The following is a 19,873-nucleotide window of genomic DNA, read 5'->3' as shown; positions in this document are numbered from 1 at the left end:
TGTGGCTCTTTGGTAGCCAGCTGAGGCAGCATGTTTTGGAGTGGGTCAGCCTCCCCTCTTTCACAGGAGCTATTGGAAGAGCTGACTGCAAACAGATTTTCACTGCCCCAATGTGGACTGATGTCAAACAGTGCCCAATGAGAGCTGACAAGCTGACAGACCCAATCCATCAGTGGAGGATGAGGGAGGGGGGAAGAGAACATCTCTTGCGCACGCCTTCAAGACACACAGAGCAATTTCACAGATGGGCCAGCAAAGCTGCTGTAAGTGATACGAGTCCATATTTAATAGCCTGTCCATTTCCCTGGAGGCAGGTGCAAGGGATACAGTGATAAAAAGTTCAGTGCCAGGCACAAAGTAGCCGATAGGAGTCTGGCTTCCAGGGGCAGGCTCCTGTTTGGTACTGCCACTGATGAGTCAATAACTGGGGGTGAGCTGGCTGGGAGCCCTCGCTGAGCTCAGAAGTAGAAGGTCTCTGAAACAGACTTCAGGCCACAAGAAATAAATCTGTCCCGTTTGGACTTGTGCATCCAGTGTTGCAGAGCATTCCTGAAGAGTAATTGCAGCAGTGAAGTCAGAAAGAAAATACTTGATATTGGTTCCTTTTATTGGTGCACGGTTATTGTTGTATGCACAGTGGGCTCTGGGCTGTGCACTGTCCTCTCTTCACCTTGTCTGAGGCTAAGATGCAGCTTTGCTGCCCTTTGAGTAGGGATCACAGTGTTTTCTCATCTAGTGGGACCCCCCCATGCCTTTCTCCTGCCCATAGAGCATGGTACTTTGTCCAGGCTCCAAATCAGACTACATCTCACAAAAATGACCCAGACTTGAACTCATCTGGGCCTACTAGCTTTCCCCAATAGCATCCCCATACTGGCCTACGGAATGACTCCCAACACCTTACTTCAAGATTTCAAAGGGGCCCTGCCTGAATAGAAACTCCTCTTGCGAGGTCACCTGCTTGAAATTGGTCCCAACTGAACAGACTTGCCAGGGACTTCTCGATACAGACCATAGAATCATAGAATGGTTTGTATTCAAAGGGATCTTAAAAATTACCTAGTTCTAACCCACCTGCTATGAGCAGGGACACCTTCCTTTAGACCAGGTTCTCAAAGTCCCATCCAGCCTGGCCTTGAACACTTGCAGGGATGGAGCATCTCACAACTTCTCTGGGCAACCCATTACAGTGCCTCACCTCCCTCACAGTGAAGAATTTCTTCCTTATATCTAATTTAAACCTACTCTCTTTCAGTTTGAAGCCATTCCCCCTTGTACTATCGTTCCATGCCCTTATAAAAAATCCCTCTCCAGCTCTCTTGTAGTCCCTTTAGGTACTGGAAGGTGCTATAAGGTCTCACTGGAGTCTTCTCTTCCCCAGTCTGAACAACCCAAACTCAAGCTGTCTTCATAAGAGTGGTGCTCTTCCCTTCTGATCATCTTGGTGGCTCTCCTCTGGACTTGCTCCAACAGATCTATGCCCTCGTTGTGCTGGGGACCCCAGAGCTGGATGCAGCACTCCAGGTGGGGTCCCACCAGAGCAGAGCAGAGCAGAGGGAGAGAATCAACTCCCTCACCCTGCTGGCCACACTGCTTTTGAAGCAGCCCAGGATATGGTTGGCTTTCTGTGCTGGAAATGCACATTGCCAGGTCATGTTGAGCTTCTCGTCAAATCTTGTCAGATCTGGAAATCAGCACTGAGTTGGATTGATTTATTGGTTGTTTCACAATCGAAGTCCATGTGAAAAACTAATCCTGTGCTGTCTCTTTTCTGCATTGACTTCTTTACTGCTTAAGCCTGTAATAGGTCATTTTTATAATTTCCTTTTTCTTCCTCCAACTGGTTTTAGGTCCCAGCAACAGTTGAAGTAAGAGTCTGACCCATTAGTGATTTTTCAGTAATTTTCAGCCTGATGCTGAGATTATGAAGGCCTTATTGTAGTATATTTGTATCAGACACACAGGAAGTAATGAATCTGAGAAGAGTCGGTCATCTATTCTTCCCTCATCAGGAAAGTTGGGAAAAGTTCTGCTACTGTCCATGCTCATTTTCTTTGTCCCATATAATGTGACTAGATAATCTTAGAAGTGGTCTGGAGGCCTTGGCTTGGGCTCCAATCTCAATAATAAGCAGAGCAGTGCAGATGAATCACTTGGTGCTCCAGCAGAGCTGTGACTGGGCTCAGAGCACTAGGACAAGGATTTTTTCTTCTGCTGGAGCATTGTCTGCAGGCTGGTTGTTTTATTTCATCAGTGCAGATCATTTAGAGAGATGAATGATCAGAGCATAGAGCACTTTGGGATCCCCAGCTCTGGAATAAATGTGGGAAAACCAAGCTGCTGTTACAGTAAAAAAGCTACTTCTTTGGTGCTATACTATCAGTAGTAATCCAAACACATAACTTAAAAGCATACAAACCAGGCCCTTTCTGTTTGGTCCATGTCCTTTTCTGTGATGAGGTGGAAACTGGCATCTCCTTGCTTTATAACTGCCTGATTTGCAATCTCTCTTTCCCTCTTCCCCCACCCTCACAGCAGCCTGTCCTCATACTACTGATTCATTGTGCAATCAGATGGGTGATAACAGATGCTTCAGGAGAAGGGAATCTTCCTCCACAATTTGCTTAGCCAGTTGTGTGGTTGGAGTAGGAGTCAATTCCTTCCTGCCGTCTGCAGCCGTCTGCAGCCTAAAACGACTCATCCATCCCTTGCCATGCTAGGGGTACAGCTATAAATACTAGCACAGGTTCACAGAATTTGCCAGCCCCTTTTAAGTTCTTTCTCCAAACTCTGTGTTTGACCATTTCTTATGGCACTAAAAGGCTTCTGATAAAACACAGTGTGCAAAGGGGTGTGAATGGTTGTTCATTCCACCGAGTTGCCTGCCCTCCAAGTGTTACAGATGAGGGTTAGAAGGCAGAATTAACTTATTTTCACTGTGTACTTCGTTTCCATTAACAGAATCTCCTCTAATTTTTCACTTGTGGCATCTGTCATGTTTTAGAGATAGGTTGGGACATATGCTGTACTGAGTGGGACAGACACAGTTGAAAGGGACCTGGCCTTGTGCAAATGTGAACCCGACAACAGCCCTTCTCTTTCCTCGGTAGCTAAGTTTGCAGGGAAGTAAAATTTCCATCTTGATTTCAGTGATTAGGAGTGACATCCTCTTTCTACAGCCATCTGGGGTGTGAAAACAAATACATCTGCGTGGTCCAAATCAATCCAGAAAGGTGGAAAGAAAACCAAGGGCTATCAGAAAAATTAATCCCTCTTTGCCTCGCTGCTTTTCTCCTGCTCTGGTTGTTTCGTTTGCTGATTTGTATTTCCTCCCACTCTTCAGCTGGGCCAAATTTGGCTCTGTCTGGTGGAGGCAAGGGCAGAAGCAGTGTCAAGGCTGTTGGGGAAGGGGGAGAAGAGTGGGACCAAGGTTCTTGGGGTGGAGGTAGCCTCAGGGCTGGCAAGGTGACTCCCCCAGCACCTCCCAGGCCCCACTCCAAGTCCATTTCTAGGATCCTGACTGACTTTGGCAGTTGGCTGCTGATGGAAGAGGGTTTCCATGGCAATATACCAGTGCTGCTTGCTCCCTCCTCAGCACTCTGCCTCCCATTCCCTCCCTCTCCCTCTCCTCACCCCCCTCCCCAGCCCTCCTGTTTCTCAAGCCTGTTGCCATGGAAAAGTCATAATCCACAAAGAATTTCAGATCCCCCCACACCCATTGGGGTTTGGGTTTCTGGTTTGGTTTTTTTTTCATGGTTTTTTTTCAACGTTTGCTCTTCAGTTTAATGTGTGGGTAGGGAAGGCTGCACCTGCCTCTTTGAATGCTTGTGCCTGGGCAAGAAGGAGGTCGTTATCTTGGAACTGGAAGTCCTCCTGGAGGGAGGGTGGTGTGAAGCTCTGGATGGGACCTCCAGCTACTGGGCACCCCATCAAGGTTATGGCTTTGAGAAGTGCTTACGTGACATTGGAGTTTGTGACGAGTTTTTTGAAGCAACTGTGTTGTTTAGCATCTGGAGTCTGAATCAATGATGTATAAGCACCCAAGACACATTGGAGAAAAAGGAGGAGTGAGAGATTTCTGAAAGGTGCCTCCTTTTGAGGCAGCTTTTTCTGAAGTGATTTTAGTGACTGCTGCCAACAGAAAAGGGTGCAGACAACTCATATGCTGCCACAATATGTGCATAGCAAGGGCTGTGGGAATGATGCAGCTGAAGGTACTGAATGAGACCAGAACTAGAGCCCACGTTATTCCACCTGGTACTTATGCTAATTCCCAAGCTTTCAGGGTATGTTCACAATCTATCAGGACTTGTGTATGAGATTTGTGGGTTATGTTTTAGTTCGTTAGCTTTATTACCAATTAAAGGTGAAAATAGTTAAATATCTGAGAGCTGGTTGAACTGGAGGGAGCTGTGGTATGGTAATAGATGTGGAGATTGACCCTCTGATGCACTTTCCATGGAACTGTTCTGGTCTCACTCCTGGGACACTTGTTTCCATCCATTCTGTGTTCAGACTTCCCACAGTGGACACTGTGGGCTGGAGTGCTCAGATGCTTGCTGGAAAACCATGTTCACAGTATTTCTAGGACCAAGGAGTCCTGTAAGTCTCCTGAGCAAAGAAATATTCTTGTCAGATTTCCCACTCTGACTTTCAGAAGGGAGAAGGAAAAAGGTTCAGATAATATATCCCAAATTTGGACCTTGTACTTATTTCAGACCTCCTGAGAGTCTTTTATTGGATGCAATGTTAGTATCATGCCTGAGGCTTCTTTAAAGTGACCTTTTCTCAGAGAAGAAGAGAAGTAATTCAAGATCAAATGCAACTCTAGAATAAAATGGCACATTTATTTCACTGGAGATGAAGCTACATGGGCTGAAGTTGACTCTTTTCTTGCTCAGGAAACACTGAGGATGCACGCTCTAGTTCATTTTTATAAGATGCTTACATTCAGGTGGCCTGCTGCAGTCTCCTTATCTACTCATTGTTGTTACCTCTCCCCATTTTCTGTGTGTGCCAGGCGTCTGAGTCACTTGCTTCTTGCCTGACCTCAGATGCCATAGTAGTCATGGAGTCTAACCTGGACATGTGGAACAGGGGATGAAGTATAACATTGAGTCTTTTCAGACTGTTGGAAAAACTACTGGTTTACAAAACCGTAAAGTCACAGTGCTAGGTCATTGTAGAGCCTCTTCTTTTGGATGAATCCTTGGAAGGTGATGGATTTCCAGCTGCCACAGAATGTGTCTGCTGCACAGAAAGCAAAAGGCCTGATCTCTCAGCAGTGCTTGCAAAAAGCCTGATCTGTCAGCAGAGCTCTCCCTTTTTCCTTGGCAATATGCCTTTACCCTGTTCTAGACAAACATAATTTCTTCAGTCCCATGCCCTGGGTTGTTTGTCTACTTCCATCTTCAACCTCTTTTCCAACACAGCTGAGGAAGAAGCCTGAGAAGTTGCAGTGGCATGTTGGGCATCTGTGAGGTGGACCCCATCTCTGTGTTTCACAGAGGCTTCTGAACATTTAGCAGCAATTGGGAAAATTATTTATTCACTACCTATCTGGTCTAGGAGTCGAATTATTGACCAGAATGCAAATATTTCCCTTCTTTTTGCACCTGTCAGGCCTCAGGGATGGATCCCAAAAGATTTTCCAGAACACTATATGAGAATGTAGGAGTGCACTGATCATATCAGCAAACACAGTCACCCTTCTTGTGCTTAGCAAGACTTTGTGTAGCCCCAGATCCCTCGCTCTCTTTTACCAAAAGGAAGAGAGAGAGAGAGAGGCATGTGAGTTGATTTAACAGAGCCTGGACTACAAACTACATCGCAAAACACTCTACAAAGTTAATAATACAAGGCACAAGTCGGATATGATATAAATGATGTAAATGTGTGAACTCTGAGTAGGACTTTGGCAGTGTTCCCAGCCGTGTTCAAAATGTACCCATGATATTTCTATCTCCCATATTGGGAACCCACTAGAGACAGGCATAAAAGACTTAGGTTGGGTTTATTATCCATATTTATCATTCATTTCAGAATAGCATCTTCCTCCCACACTGATCCATCCTCAAGGCACTACATATGCACCCAGCTCAAAGCAGGATTCTTCACACCCTGGCTTTGGGGCAAGAGTTGAGAATGGTGAGATAGGCTTGAAGTGTGTGTTGGGAAACCCAAAATAGATGGTGCAAGGGAATATGGACTCTGTAGCTATACAGGTGGAATTAATGGAAGCAGTTTGCAAGCTGTCAGGACATGGGATTTTGGGGCAGAAAGGAGGCATGCCTGAGGGTAGGAATCCGTGTGAAAAACTGGAATGAAATTCTTGGTGTTTATCTCTTTTATATTTTCCCACTGTTTGAAAAAGGGATGATGTCAGTGAAAGAAGAGCACAGAGGTGTTATTGCTGTGACTTGGGTGGGTATAAGCAAAGGCTGAGGATTTGCAGGGTCATTTTTGAGCTAGGACCTGAGGTCCAGGGTGCACCCAAATGGGGACATCTTGACTTTCAGAGCCTTGTTGTCACAGTCAGAGCAGAGAAAGGGTCAGTCGTGCAGTTGAGCTGTCTGCAGTGAAGGCAGCAGTGTAACAGCAGTGGCTGTGCTGGAAGTACTGGTGAAAGTGGCGGATGCCAACAGAGAGCCAAAGGGAAGGATGGCAGAGATGGCAGATTGGGTGGAGAAGCAGCCACACGGGGAAGGTGCTGCTGGTGAGGAGGCTACTAATTGCACCGAGTGTTGTTGGAGTGCTAGCTACAAGTGAGGACAAGGATGACTAATTATGGACCGGATTGTGAAGAGGAAGAGGAGGCAGGCTCGAGGAGGAGTGGTGAGGTCTGTGATTATGGCACTTTGCAATGAAGAAGATGCTGATCAGTGCGTGACTACAAGGGTTTCAGCTCTGGTATTAACCAAAGCCGTGTTTTTCGCATGTGCCAGCTTGTGGCTTTCTTGCTTCTCCTTCTATCTTACTCCTCTCCTTCTATCTTACTCTTCATTTTATTTGCTACTGCAGCATTTTCCCTCTTTGCATGTACTGTGGAGAGAAACGCGTTAAGGGTTTCATGTAGAAAAAAAAAAAGGAATTAAGAAATCTTAATTTAGACACTACCCCACTGGTGATGCATCCTATGCCCCTTGTCAGACAAATGCTAGATGGGAGGTCTTCTTGGAAAGAAAGAGGTTTTCCTAATGCTGCAAGGAAAAAAAAACCACAAGAAAGCTTAAAGAAAAGGGAGAAATAAAAAAAATGAACCCTAATCATTCTGAGACTTACCTCAGCCCAAGGAAGGGTTAATGCTTTAAATGCAATGTAATTTCAGCGGCACTGAAGAACACGTTTCCATGGAAACATCAACCCACAGAGGGAGAGAAAGAGGGAGAAAGGAGAGGGAACAGCAGCAGAGGGAGAGTGGCTCCTCTGGCAAAGGAAGAGCAACCTCCAGACCCTCCCTTCCCAGTTACAGACAGGAGTGATTATTTGTTTACTTTTTGAATTGAATTCCCCTTGGAGATGTGATAGGGAAGAAAGTGATAGGGTGCCAGCTTGGCCGAATGGCTACAGACCCAAGAAAATGCAGTCACACTTTTTGGAGTGAGTCTCCTTGCAGGCGTGACTCTGCTCCTGCCAACACTGTGAATTCATTGCCCCTTACAAATGTGTGAATGCTTTCAACGCTTGATAAACTTGAATAACCCCAAAATCGCTAGTGGTTTCACCTTGGGTCAAAAAAGTTGAGTTAGTTTGCTGTTTCTGAGAATATAATAAAAGGATTTATTTCAGTCTCTCCAACTGGTTTAGCCTTGCCTGGCTTTTGTCAGTGAGAGGGACCCTTCTGGCAGATTTGAGTGGTTTTCCACAAGCAAAAATATTCTGAAAGCTCTATAGGAAAACTGATGTGTTCACTTGTTTGCTGGTCTTGACTCTCAGGACAGAAACTGGATTGAACTCTGGGTAAATAGCAAGATGCCCTGATGGCTGACTCGGCACCAGCATACCAGCCACCTTCAGAAGACCAAAGAGGTTGTTGATATGCACATCTGCTTGGCCAGTTTTTTTAAGCTGTGGTCCACAGCCACATGAGAGATTTCAAGGGGATGTACAAAAATTATTAAGAAAAATAGGGCTGCTGTCAGCAGGATTAAATTCACTGCATAGGGACAGGAGTTCAACTGGAATATTTTTTTACAGCTCTTCAAATTGACAGAGCTTGAAAGACATCATCCTGAGTGAAAAATCACTGAAGAGCCTCATTTGACTTCTGTTCTGTGACTGCTTCTGCTATCAATGATTGTATGACTATGCCTTAAGACAGATAAACAGATCTGAAGGACATCTCCTAACCTTTCAGTATTTGCCTTATTCTAGTGGTATGGCTTTCATCAGTGACCTGTTAGTTGGTGCCAAGACATAATTATGACCCATTGTAGGCTGTTCAGACAAATGTAATTTTCCATGCTTTTACAGCCCCATGTAAGCTGATTTTTAGTCCTTTCAAATGGGAGAAATACCTTGAAAACCAGTTTTGCTTTGGAGAATAGTGATATGGTATCTGTACCTAATGAATAAGGAAGGATGTAAAGGTGTAGCAATAAAAAAACAATACCTTAAAAAAGTAATTGGCAGGAATTTAATAACTCTGTAAAGCTTCCCAGCTTGATCCAATTTTGGACTGAACATTTAGTTTTTATTTTATCCAGTGACTGTAACAATTCTGACCTTAAAGCTAATTTTCTATTAGCTATGTTCTGTTACTTAAAGGTTTGGTGAGTCAGTTCAGAAGTATATTTGTTTTTATCAAAACTTTTCTGGCTAAAAAAACCTTTCTGAGAATAGACTGATTTCCTATGACATTAATAGATATTTCCAGCTTTAACTAGAGTATGCTCTTAAAACACTTCTCCTTATTTCTGTTTTATTTCCAGTGGGGCCAGAAGATGTAGAGGTATATTCCCTAGCTACTTAGGACTGTGTCATTTTCCCAGGGGAAAATAAAAAGGACAAAAAAGATATGAATTTAGAAGAAATCAGTATTTGTAAATCAAGTATTTTGGGTTTAAAAAGGAATATTTTGACATGGAAATCCTATATGCTGTCTCTTGTGATTAGGAGCATGGGAATTTTATATTCCTATTTCTCCTTCACGAAACTTGAACTAAATCTTCAGTGATATTCCTTCCCCTTTTGAGGTGATGCTGTTCCTTGTAGGATTCTTTCCATGTGGCACATCACAGATATGTTTTAATTGGAACTCTTGTCCACAAAAGAAAGGGCAGGAGGTGTCACACAACAGACCTGACTCTGTGGGAGTATGATGGTACCAGAAGCTTCATCTTCTGTCCAAAGTTACTACAGTTTTCAGATCTTATGTTTCTTTTTCTTTCTAACAAAATGTTGACCTCTTCATGAGAAAATGTTGTGGCCACATTCTTATCCCTCTTTCCCATTTAAAAAGTGGTTTTGCCAGATAATTTTTCATGGCTCTGGCATTTGTGAAAATAGGTTAGTCAGGATGTCTGTGAGAAAAAATTGTCTTTGGTTGAGTTTTCAAGATAATGCTGTGACCAGCATAGCACACGGGACAAAATGAAGATTTATCTTGCTCTTTTTCCCATTAACAGGTTACCTCACCCTATTGTATATTTGTGTATCCTACAAGTCACATGCAGTCTGGCTTTGGTACTATCAGCAGCACCCTGGCAGAGTGAGTGTGAGATGCCACTAGGCCTGAATGGCTCATCTTTCCCCATTTGTACAGAAGGCAGTGACTGCGTAGGATGAAAAGCAAATGGGAGATAAGGTCCTGGATGACATTATGTACATGGAGGAAAAATTTATTGTGAAAACTCTGAAGCTCACTGGACAAGCAACCTTCCACCTAGGTGTCATTACCGTCATGTCTGCCCCAGATTGGAGCTGACCCCATGTTCTCTTTTGAGAGGTAATTTGGTGACCCTGCACAGTGACTCCCCCACCCTGTCTGCTTCCTGATGGATACCTGTGAGGCAAAACCCTGTACTGCGGTGATGAGTCTCCTCTTACATTCTCAGGAGGGAGGCTTGGGGCTGCACACACTGTGGAAAGTGAGCTTTGCTTCTTGTTCTCAGGAATGGTCCCGTCTCATTAGGATCAAGCAATGTGTGTAGGAGAGCAGCCCTGCCATTGCTGTGCCTCCCTGCATCCTCCAAGGATAGATATATCCTCAGTCCCTAGGAACTGTCAGCTCAGTCTTTCTGAAATTACAAATTCATGGTAGATAAATAGAAGAAATGGGAAACAAAGTGGAAGTACCATTTTTTTTAAGATTAAGAGAGGGATTGATGGAAAATATTCATCCTTCCACTGTACATAGACGCTTTCCCTTGGAAGTCTCAGCACACATACACATTGTTTTCAGAGCAACTCTGCTAAATATGTTGGAGGAACAGCAAGGACAGTTCAGTAGAAATTTGTTTTTCACCAGAAATGGTTATTTCAAGAGGTCAGGGTCAACCACCAAAAAAATTCATCTTCCTGGAGGTGAGGGGCCAATCTCAGTGGATTGAACGGTATCACTCCGTTGATGTCACATGAATATCTCTGATTTATTCCAGCCCAGTAGCTGCCCTCTTGTTTTCTAAAAAGGTATGGACGGCAGAGACAAACCAAGTTAATCACTTATATCTCTGTTGTCTTTTAGCCTGAGGGATATTTCCTAATCTAGATGATCTCCTAACCTTTTTGCTTAATGAAAACAATCTTGAGCTCTGGGCATTTCTCTAAGGCTACTGGTAAGATTGATTCCTAGAAGTAATTTAGGCTGTAGTCTGGGAAGATTTTCTAGTGGAGGATGCCTGCACAATTTGGAATTTGGTAGCACTCTTTTCTACACTTTCTTTCTTGTGGTGCATCTTCCCATATTCAGTGGTACCACTGACAGTGAAAGAGAAAGAAACAAATGCAAAAGAGTGAGATACTATTCCTTTAAGATTTAATTTTCCTAGTCAGTGATTGCTTCTATTTTTTTTTTTTCTAACTTGTTTTGGTTTTGTTCTTCATTATAGCTTCTTGTTACATAAAATCAGCTGCAGTCATGCCCCTTGCATGGAATCCTTTTGCTCTAAATTGTACCTGACACTGAACAGATGTTACAGATACAGCCAGATGTGCCTGCCTTTCACAGCTCCACAAGCCACTGGCAGCACAGCAATGCGAGGGACAGCGCAGGGCAGTGAGCAATGGGAGAACCTCTGAAAGAACCTCAGCCGGGATCAGGACCAGCCATAGTGAAATTTGATCAAAGGCCCAGGCAGATTGATTTGATCAAAGGCTCACCATTTTGGGGGGTAAGCAATTGGGTTTGAAATCCTGTGGAGCCTGTGTTACCTCAAGAGACCTCATGCACACACATCTGGGTCTGGATGGCTCTTGTGTGTGAGTTGGCTGTGCTCTGAGTCAGAGGCAGCCACAGATATTTCGAACAGTGGTATGGAGAAATAATATCTGTATTATTTTAAGCTTTCCATGGGTTTGGAGAATGGAGGTGTAAGAAATGAAAGGGATCTATTGTGGTTTCCTCATTAGAAAAATCAACACTATTTCAGTCACTCAGATGAAGGTATTAACAGCATAGTTAGTGCTGGTTAAGTCTTTCATCTGTCAATCACTTGCCCCTTGAAGGTCAGAATTCCCATTTGTAGATAAGTGTACTGGTCCTAGACTCCCTTTTCCCTGTCCTTTGAGTCCACCCATTTTTTTGTCTGTCCATCCTTGTCCAGGAGCAGGTGTGAGGGATGGGCAGGACTCTGCTGCAGGGCTGGATTGATGTACTCTGGCCCTGTTGTTTGCATCAGGTGAGGCTGGGTAGGTCTTGCTGGTGCTGAGAGAGGGAACATGGTTTGGAGCTGTGGGCACTTCTACTGAAATGCAGTAACATGCTTTATTTTTTGCTCCTTCCTGGGCATGAAGCGGGTCTGTTCCCTGATACCTCAGACTGGTGGATTTTTAACACTGTCTCTAGGGGTGAAAAAAGGCTATTTCACCATGCAGATTCTGTGGGGTAAAGGCCTTTCACTACTTTCATCTCACTGCTGTTATAAGTGGCCTCAGTGTTTCCCATTACAGTGAGATTCCAGACAGGATGATGGTGGTTTGCATCCCCATCTCTTTATCCTGCATCACATTCCACCTGCCTTTTACCCTGCAAAGGTAAAAGGTATCTCACAGCTTTTCTTCCCCCACTCTCCACCTACACCCTGTTTTTCCCTTGTGTGCTGGGCTGCTGAGATGACTCCCCAGTGCTGACTGTGGAGAGGCTGTTTTATTTATATGGTCTGTCTTATTCAGGGAAGCGATCGATGTAAGGATAATCACACCATTTCAGACAGCCTGCTTGTCTCACTGAAGCATAATAAACACTGACAGGACACAGGGAGTGTGTGTGTTTGTGTGTGTGTGCTGCACACATGTGAGGCAGGGAGTGTGATGGAGTGAACCGATGCCATGTCCAAATTTGCCCATCCGGTCAGCAGGCTCAGGAGGAGCTGATTCCAAGCAAGGCACTGGAGGCAGGAGTGGCTAGTGCTGATTTCAAATGCATCTCCTTCACGTCTGTCTCTGGGGTAGAAAAAATTTGGTTAGCCCTTTCTGTGTTCCCTCAAGCTCCTTGAGCCCACCACATTTGTATCTCCAGGCTTTCTCCATCACTGGCTGAAACCATTTAAAATGTCATCATCTCTCTGCTGGTCCTAAATTGGCCATCTGATGTGTTTTTAATGCTCCGTTTGCTATGCCAACCAGCCTTTAAAACACTCTCCTTTAACTTGCAGGGCTGACAGCCTTACATCTAGGATGGGTGATGTTACCTCAGAGCCCAGGATGGGGACTTAGGTCCCCCTGGGTCTAATTTGCTTCGTGCCCAAGGGCACGTCCCTTTGTTCCTGACTGCTTGTCCATACCACAGGGCTCACGATGTCAGCCTGTTTCCACAGGCTGTGTATGTTTTGCTCTCACCCCTCTGAGTTTGGGCATTGCATCTGGCTGGCGAAGGGCTCAACCGTTCTGTGCTTGCATCAAGTAGTTCCAGAAATTCCCACATAAGCAAAATCTTTTGCTGAAAGGTGCTTCTAGCAACTTAAATTAAATTGCCTGTGTCTGCCCCCACTGTGCCCCCCTTTCTCTTTCCCTAACTCTCTCCATCTTGGAGTCCCAAACATGCAGGGATTAAGATTTTTACAGGCACAGTTTCCTCCTGGTTTACCTCACCTGCATGCACAACCTGCTCCCCTCATGTTGTGCCCCTGTTACAGCTGGTGGCTCAGCTCAGCCATGTCAGGGAGCCTCTCAGCCCCCTGCTTGCCTGTTTAGGGACTGGAGTGTGTGTAGGCTGCAGGGAGGAAACAAATCCCCCTGCCCAGAGCAGGCAGCAGTGGTGCTGGTGTACCAGGGCAGCAGTGCTGCTGAAGGGGATGACTGCTGCTGCAGTAATGATGGAGGGCAGAGCCACTCGAGTGTGGCTGCCTTGCAGCATGCTGCTGACTCGGCCTGCCGGGGAGTCCTTCAAGCCCTGATGCTTTGTCACATAGGCTCAGTGCACCCGAGCAAGCCCCGCAGCTCCCTGTGAGCTGCTCTCACCCTGCATCTCTGTGTTAGGTGGCAGGATCCAGTGAGGTATGGGAGAACAGGGAAAGCTGGGGGGGATGCCACTTCTTCTGCGCTTCTCCTGAAAACTTTTGTAAACATATTGCTAATGGGTTGGAGAGAAAACACTCTGAAGAGTTATTTCGCCAAATTTGGAGACTAATTTCAGTCATTAAGGTGTGAAGCAAGGGATTTTAGTGCTGCTTTAAGTGTAAATCTCAAGGCATCTCCAAGGATCGGAGTCGTTGATGATCCTGCCTTTATTATTAGAGGTTCTAATCTTTCCAGTGAAAATGAACATAAATGACACCCTCTTGTCCCATATCTGTTGCTGATTCATGTGAACTCTTCTTGTCAGGCTGTGCAAGGGAGATTCCTTTAGTGGAATCATTCTTGGGTGTGAGAGGAAAGGGTTGAGAAATGTTCAATATTGGTGTTCGTTTAATTAGATGTTGGCATTACTTACTCATTACTGACATATAAAGCTGCAACTCCCACCACACTAATGGCATCCTCATCTTCTTGGAGCCTTTCTTTGTCTTTCCTCAGGTGGCCAGTGCAGAGAAGTCATGAACTTGTGATCTTGGTCCACTGGAAGATCCCTCCCACCACCAGAGCCTTAACTAAGTCTTATAGGGTGCACATACCTGGCAGTGGTCCTTGCCTGACATTCTTCAGTACCAGAAAAATTCACACAGCTGGGAAAAAAGTGCCAGAAAAAGATCATGTGTGGTCCTGACATGGGATGTTTTATGCCATTACAATCAATAGCGTGGCTAAGATTTTCCAGGTGGAGGATGTTTTGGGGTTCTCTCAATGTTTGGGTTCCAAATGGCTTTGGTTTTTGGAAAATAACCAATAGTCTGCCTTTGAAAATTGTCCTGTTGCAGATGTTTCATGCTGGGTTCCCTTATGGCTGTGTTTCCGACGCTGAACATGTCCCTTGAAGGTCACAACATGGCGCAAGTGTGGAATTTCCTTTAGAAATAAACATAATTGCTGATTGCACTTGGCAATGGGGAGTTAGGAGATAATTTGGTTGATTAATGAAGTTAGAACAAAAAAGTTTGAAAAAGGAAGAAACTAAAATCATGACTTGCTTTTTCATTTGTTGAAGAAGTTTCCCTGATACAATGCTTTCATTAGATTGGCAGGGAGGTCTCTTTGTGCAGATAGTAGGAAAGTGTGAACCCACTGAAAGAACATTTTTTTTTCCTCTTATTTATTTTCTTGAAATTGGTTCAAATTGAGTTCAGAAGGGATAAATTGAAGCTGAATATTAGGAAATGTTTCCTGATGTCATGGTGTAATAGAGCAGAAGAACCGCTCATGTCTGTAATAGAAATGTTGCTTGTGTAATTTATAGAACTGTGCAAAGTAGGGGAGTGCAGAGTCCAGGGGCTAGCCCTGCAGGCAGCTTGGTCACCTCTGCCTCTCATGGTGATGTGACGCTACTGGTGCCAGAGTGGATTTACAAAGGTAAAATCTACTTCATGCAACAGGATTGTGAATTGAAGTGAAATATATGAACAGGGGAAACTGTCAGAGTGCCACAGAGATGTCATATAAACCACTGAACTGTGAAATGTGTATTTACCTCCTCTTCCCTACAGTGTATTTCTAGATGGTCTGACAGTTAAGAAAACAATAGACCTGATTCTTATTTAGAGCAACACCATTTTAACATGTTCTCACAATGCAGCAAGGCCTTGAAATTGAGTGTAGCTGTAATCTCAGTCCACTTAAAGCTCTTCCCTTTTCCAGAGCTGAGTAAGGAGGCTTTAGGATAAATGAGGTTGAAGCCCGGACTGTTTAACTGTCCATTTGTACAGCTGACATGAGATGCCCCAGCAGGGAGTGCCTTCTGCAGAAGTGATGGGGCCTTTCCAGACAAAGAGAATCGCTGATGTTGGCTGCAGGGCTGATCACCCTTTAGTTTGATCTTACTGGGTGTAAGGCTCGACTCTGTCCCTAAGAAAAAGGACTTTCACTGGGCTCTTTCCACATCATTATTCCGGTTCCTAAACTCCTTCATGAGATCATTCTGGGTCCCATGAGGTGCGCTGGCTCTGATAGGGATACAGCTTCTTGCAGATGTGCTTCTCCTGCCTCTTCTCTCCACTGCTTCCCTAGTCATTGCCTCAATATTTGGGCTGGGGGGAGGCTGTCTCCTTTGCTTCACCTGTAGGTCATCACTGTTCTCCAATGGCATGCAAAATCTCCTTTGGAGACTGAGCAAAGTGTAGGCTGTGGAGCGTGTTTACACAGCTGATTGCTATGGATCCCTCTGCCCTTTGAGGTAGGGGAAAACCAGGGACTGTGGGCATATATGTGTGTGACTCTCAGACGTGCTTTCAGGATTTCATTGAGAGTCAACCCAGTACATCCTTCCCTATCTCAGTCACAAAATGGGGGCAATTGCCCTGCCTTGCCTGATTGTCCCCATTCCTGGAGTAATTGTCCTGTTTTTCTAACTCCTTTCCTCTTAGATTTTCCATTGTTTGCACTGTGCTCCTACCCTCCTGATGTGAACTGAAGAGGGAAGGCAGGCTCTCGTTTTGGATTTGGTTTCCAAGCATTAATGTTCTCCTTGCTCTCTTCTCTCTCCTGCAGGTACCTGATCAATGTCACCTTTGAAGGCAGGAATTTGTCGTTCAGTGAGGACGGATACCAGATGCATCCCAAGCTGGTGATCATCCTTTTGACCAAGGAGAGGAAGTGGGAGAGGGTAGGATATGTTTGGTAATTCTCAAACTGCATGAGGGAAGAAGATGGGGGAAGGCTCCAGGCAAATGATCCTCCCCACCTTTCTGTACTTCTTGTCAAGGGCTGGCAATCTGCTTCTTGTATCCCAGACCACTGGTATCTCCAATGCCCAGGCTGCTGTCTTCTCCATGCAGGATGCCATTACAGTCTTCCATTAGCATGCATAAAAAATTCATCAGCTTCCTTTCTGCAACTCTGAACGTAAGTTTTCCAGCCTTTCAGAGAAGAGACCTCCTCTGTGCCATGAGTTTCAATGGCTGAGACAAAAATATTTCTCTGTATGGCTTGGTGGCAGTGAAGTTCTGTATGCTAAGTGGCTGTGATTGAGCTACAGCCACACTTAGTAATTTATGCCAGAGTTAATTGTGCCTGATATATCTGGCCAGGGTCCCTTGCAATTGGATGGTGCATTAAGCAGGATGTGAACGTGAGATCATATTGAGTTGTTCAAAGATCCAAATTTGCATATTTTGGAATAATTTGCATGTAACCCAAAGCACCATTTTAGAAATGGTGTGAATTTCTGAGTTAGTGGGAAGTTTTGGTTCATTTCACCTCCCACACAAATGTCAGTGGTCCAGGCTCAGAACAAGCATTCCCAAAGGGTTTCAATTGAAGCAGAGGGGGTAGTTTAAGGGCTAAGAAAATGTATAAAAAAGTTATGGGGGTGAAAAGTCAGAGCAAAGGAAGGAGAATTCATCAGAACACTCAATAGATTTGAAGCAGAAGTTGGTCTGGATGTGATCATGTGTATGGCTTAGAAAAATGCCCTTTGTCCCACCATGCACAGAAAGCTTTCTCTCCTTGCCTTGCTTGTTCCCCGCATGGACTTGCAAGTGGCCTGCTTGGTGAAAGCGGGGAAGAAATTAATGGGGAAATGAGAATGAAATGGGGAGCTGTCAGGAGAAGTGTATTCAGGAGAGAGCTGTAGGAACAACTTGTGGATGAGACAGAAGAGCAATCACATTAGTGCTTGGCAGGCACTAGGGTCTCCCAGTAGTTGCAGGAGTTTGGGAAGAAGGTAAAAGGCCCCAGCTTGTGCCTGGTTTCCAGAAGGACCTGTCTACCTCATGGTCTTGGCACTTTGAAGACCAGATGAGGGTGTATGGTCTGTTAGAGCTGGAGGAGGTCTCAGTGGGTCAGGAGTGTGAGGAAACAAATGGCATGGCGTGGCATAGCATGTGTGGACAGCTCTTGGACATAGTTGAAGGCAGGCTGTCTAGATACTGCACAGGGTGTGGACATGCAAAGCTCAGGCTGCAGAGACCTCACATCAGGCTCGGTCCGTCGCTCAACTTCATTTATGCTTACCAGGAAAAGTCCAGGAGGATTTGTTCCTAGGTGGCACCAAATTTGTTCTCACGGGGGAAAATTCCATTGTCAGAGAAGGAAAATGAGGCGGTAGCAGCATGAATCCTCCTAGGGATTATTAGCTGGGCTGGCTGTGGGAATCTGTTGCTGGAATGCTTTGCAGTCCCTGGGGAGGCACAGCTAAATACAGTCCTGTTTTTATCTTGCCTGTCACATGCTTCACGTCGCACCCTCAGTGAAGGCTCGGTGGCTTCCGTCAGTGGTAAGAAGGGTTGTTCAGCCTCTGAGAGTGTATTTGTGGTCTCTCAGATGAGCCAGACGATTAGTGGAAGGGATCCTGGTGATCATGGCTGTTGGGATTAGACCTGGGACCTGCCTGAACCTTGCTGTCTGTGGGGACTATTTGGTATCCATTAAACCAAAACAACCCTTCATTTCATAGGAACTGGGGGTGAACTGAAATGAGGCTACGATGAACTGTGGTATTAGTGCTAAGAAAAGCATGTAGTGCTTCCTGGACACATATGTTTTATCTTGAAGTGGATGTCTTGCTCAGAGAGATCAGATTATTACAATCAAACTCTGAACTGATTGAATTTTACACTGGCAGGTTCTTCCTGGAAGACACCAAGGTAATCTCCAACATGTTCTGATCACAGACCAAAACCTTTCGTACTTGGAATCTCATGTTCTTTTTCTTAATTTTTTTCCATTCAGCAGAAATGCAAACATTAAAATATAAATGTGAAGCAGAGATCTTTGTAACAAAGATGATAGTTTTGTTCCATGTTTGCAGAGAGTCAGGCAAAACAGTGTTGGCCCTTAACAACAGCTCCCAGGCAATGCCACAATACAAGCCACAATACAAGAAATTATTAATACATTTTTAGCACATAATTCCAGTACCTTTATAAGTGCATTGCTTTGGAACATCATCCAAATTCTCACACTAATTTTATGTAAATAGCAATGTGCTTCATCCTGGCAACTTTTAGGCAAACACTCAGGCAGTAGGAGACATGAGATGAAGGGCTGCATGCGAAACACTGATTTGGTCCAGTTGCATTCACTATAGCTCAGTCTTTAACTACACAACTTTATCCATAATCAGATGCTATGCCTGGAAGGAACATCGAGAGGTCATCTAGTCCCTCCCTGTCCCCAAGAGAGGGTTCAGCTAGACTGAAATTATTCCTGACAGATGTTTGTCTCACCTGTTCTGGGAGACCTTCAATGCTAGAAATCCCATGAAAACCTGAGTCAATCTCTTCTATGGCTTCTTTCTCCTTACCCTGCTAAGTTTTTCTAATGTCTAACCTAGATTTCCCTGGCTGCAGTTTAAGCCCATTAATACTTCGTGTCTCCCTAATGGACATAGGGAATTGTTTATTCTCTACCACTTCTTATCTTCCCTATGTGGGTTTGAAGGCTTCTATCATGTTGTCTCCCAGTCATCTCCGGTGTAGGTTAACAAGAATTGTTCAGTCCCTCTTGGTAGGTCATGTTTTCTAGTCTTCTGATCATTTCTGTTAGCCTCCTCTGGATTTAGTAACACGGTTTGCATCTCTGTACAGCTTGGTGCATTCAATTCTTGAAAGATGGCAAATGGATTTTGAGGGTATGTCTCATGGAGTAGAGATATATAAAAAGATATGTTTTAAAATAGGTGTGAAGTCTTCCATTTTCTGAGCAGCAAAGATCCAGACAGTGACTGAACTGTTTCAGGATTTCAGGTCTGTGAAATCTTTTGCAATTTTGATTTTTTGTCCCAATTTGGGAATAAACATCTTCACAACCTCACCCGTTACTTCAGAACAGGAATTAATTTTCCAGAGGAGCTGCAGCTGCCCCCAGACTCTGATGATGATAAATCTTCTCATGAGTGCTTCAGACAAACTGAAGCCTTGTAGGGCTGACAATCATGAAAGAACAAGAAGAGAAACCACTTTCTACAAGGGGGCAGTAGCTTGAGCTCTCCTGTTTGTCTTAACCATGAGGGATGATTCATCATGATAAGCAAATGTGCTGAATTTCATTCACTTCTCTGTACTCTGCTACTTGGGGGCAGAAGGCTGCATGCCTTTCCTCACTACCTTTTCATCAGCTGGTTAGTAAAGCTCTTTGCTTCACTGGCCAGATAGCCTAGCTGTGTTTTGATGCCTAGATGCCCCTG

The 19,873-nt window shown here is 44.6% G+C and overlaps 1 protein-coding gene across 4 annotated transcripts in view; it reads left to right on the top strand.

The window, feature by feature from the left end:
* Nucleotides 1-19,873, top strand: part of GRIN2B (glutamate ionotropic receptor NMDA type subunit 2B) — a 240,919-nt gene that overhangs the window by 128,785 nt on the left and 92,261 nt on the right. For all 4 annotated transcript variants that reach the window (XM_019292611.3, XM_039570737.1, XM_039570738.1 and 1 more), the window contains exon 5: nt 16,237-16,351. In XM_019292611.3, coding sequence (XP_019148156.1) covers nt 16,237-16,351 — 115 coding nt within the window. The remainder of the gene's footprint in view (nt 1-16,236; nt 16,352-19,873) is intronic.

Source organism: Corvus cornix, chromosome 1A, assembly GCF_000738735.6.
Source record: "Corvus cornix cornix isolate S_Up_H32 chromosome 1A, ASM73873v5, whole genome shotgun sequence".
NCBI lineage: Eukaryota > Metazoa > Chordata > Aves > Passeriformes > Corvidae > Corvus > Corvus cornix.
The sequence above is the reverse complement of the archived record's forward strand: the minus strand, read 5'-3'. Positions and strand labels throughout refer to the sequence as shown.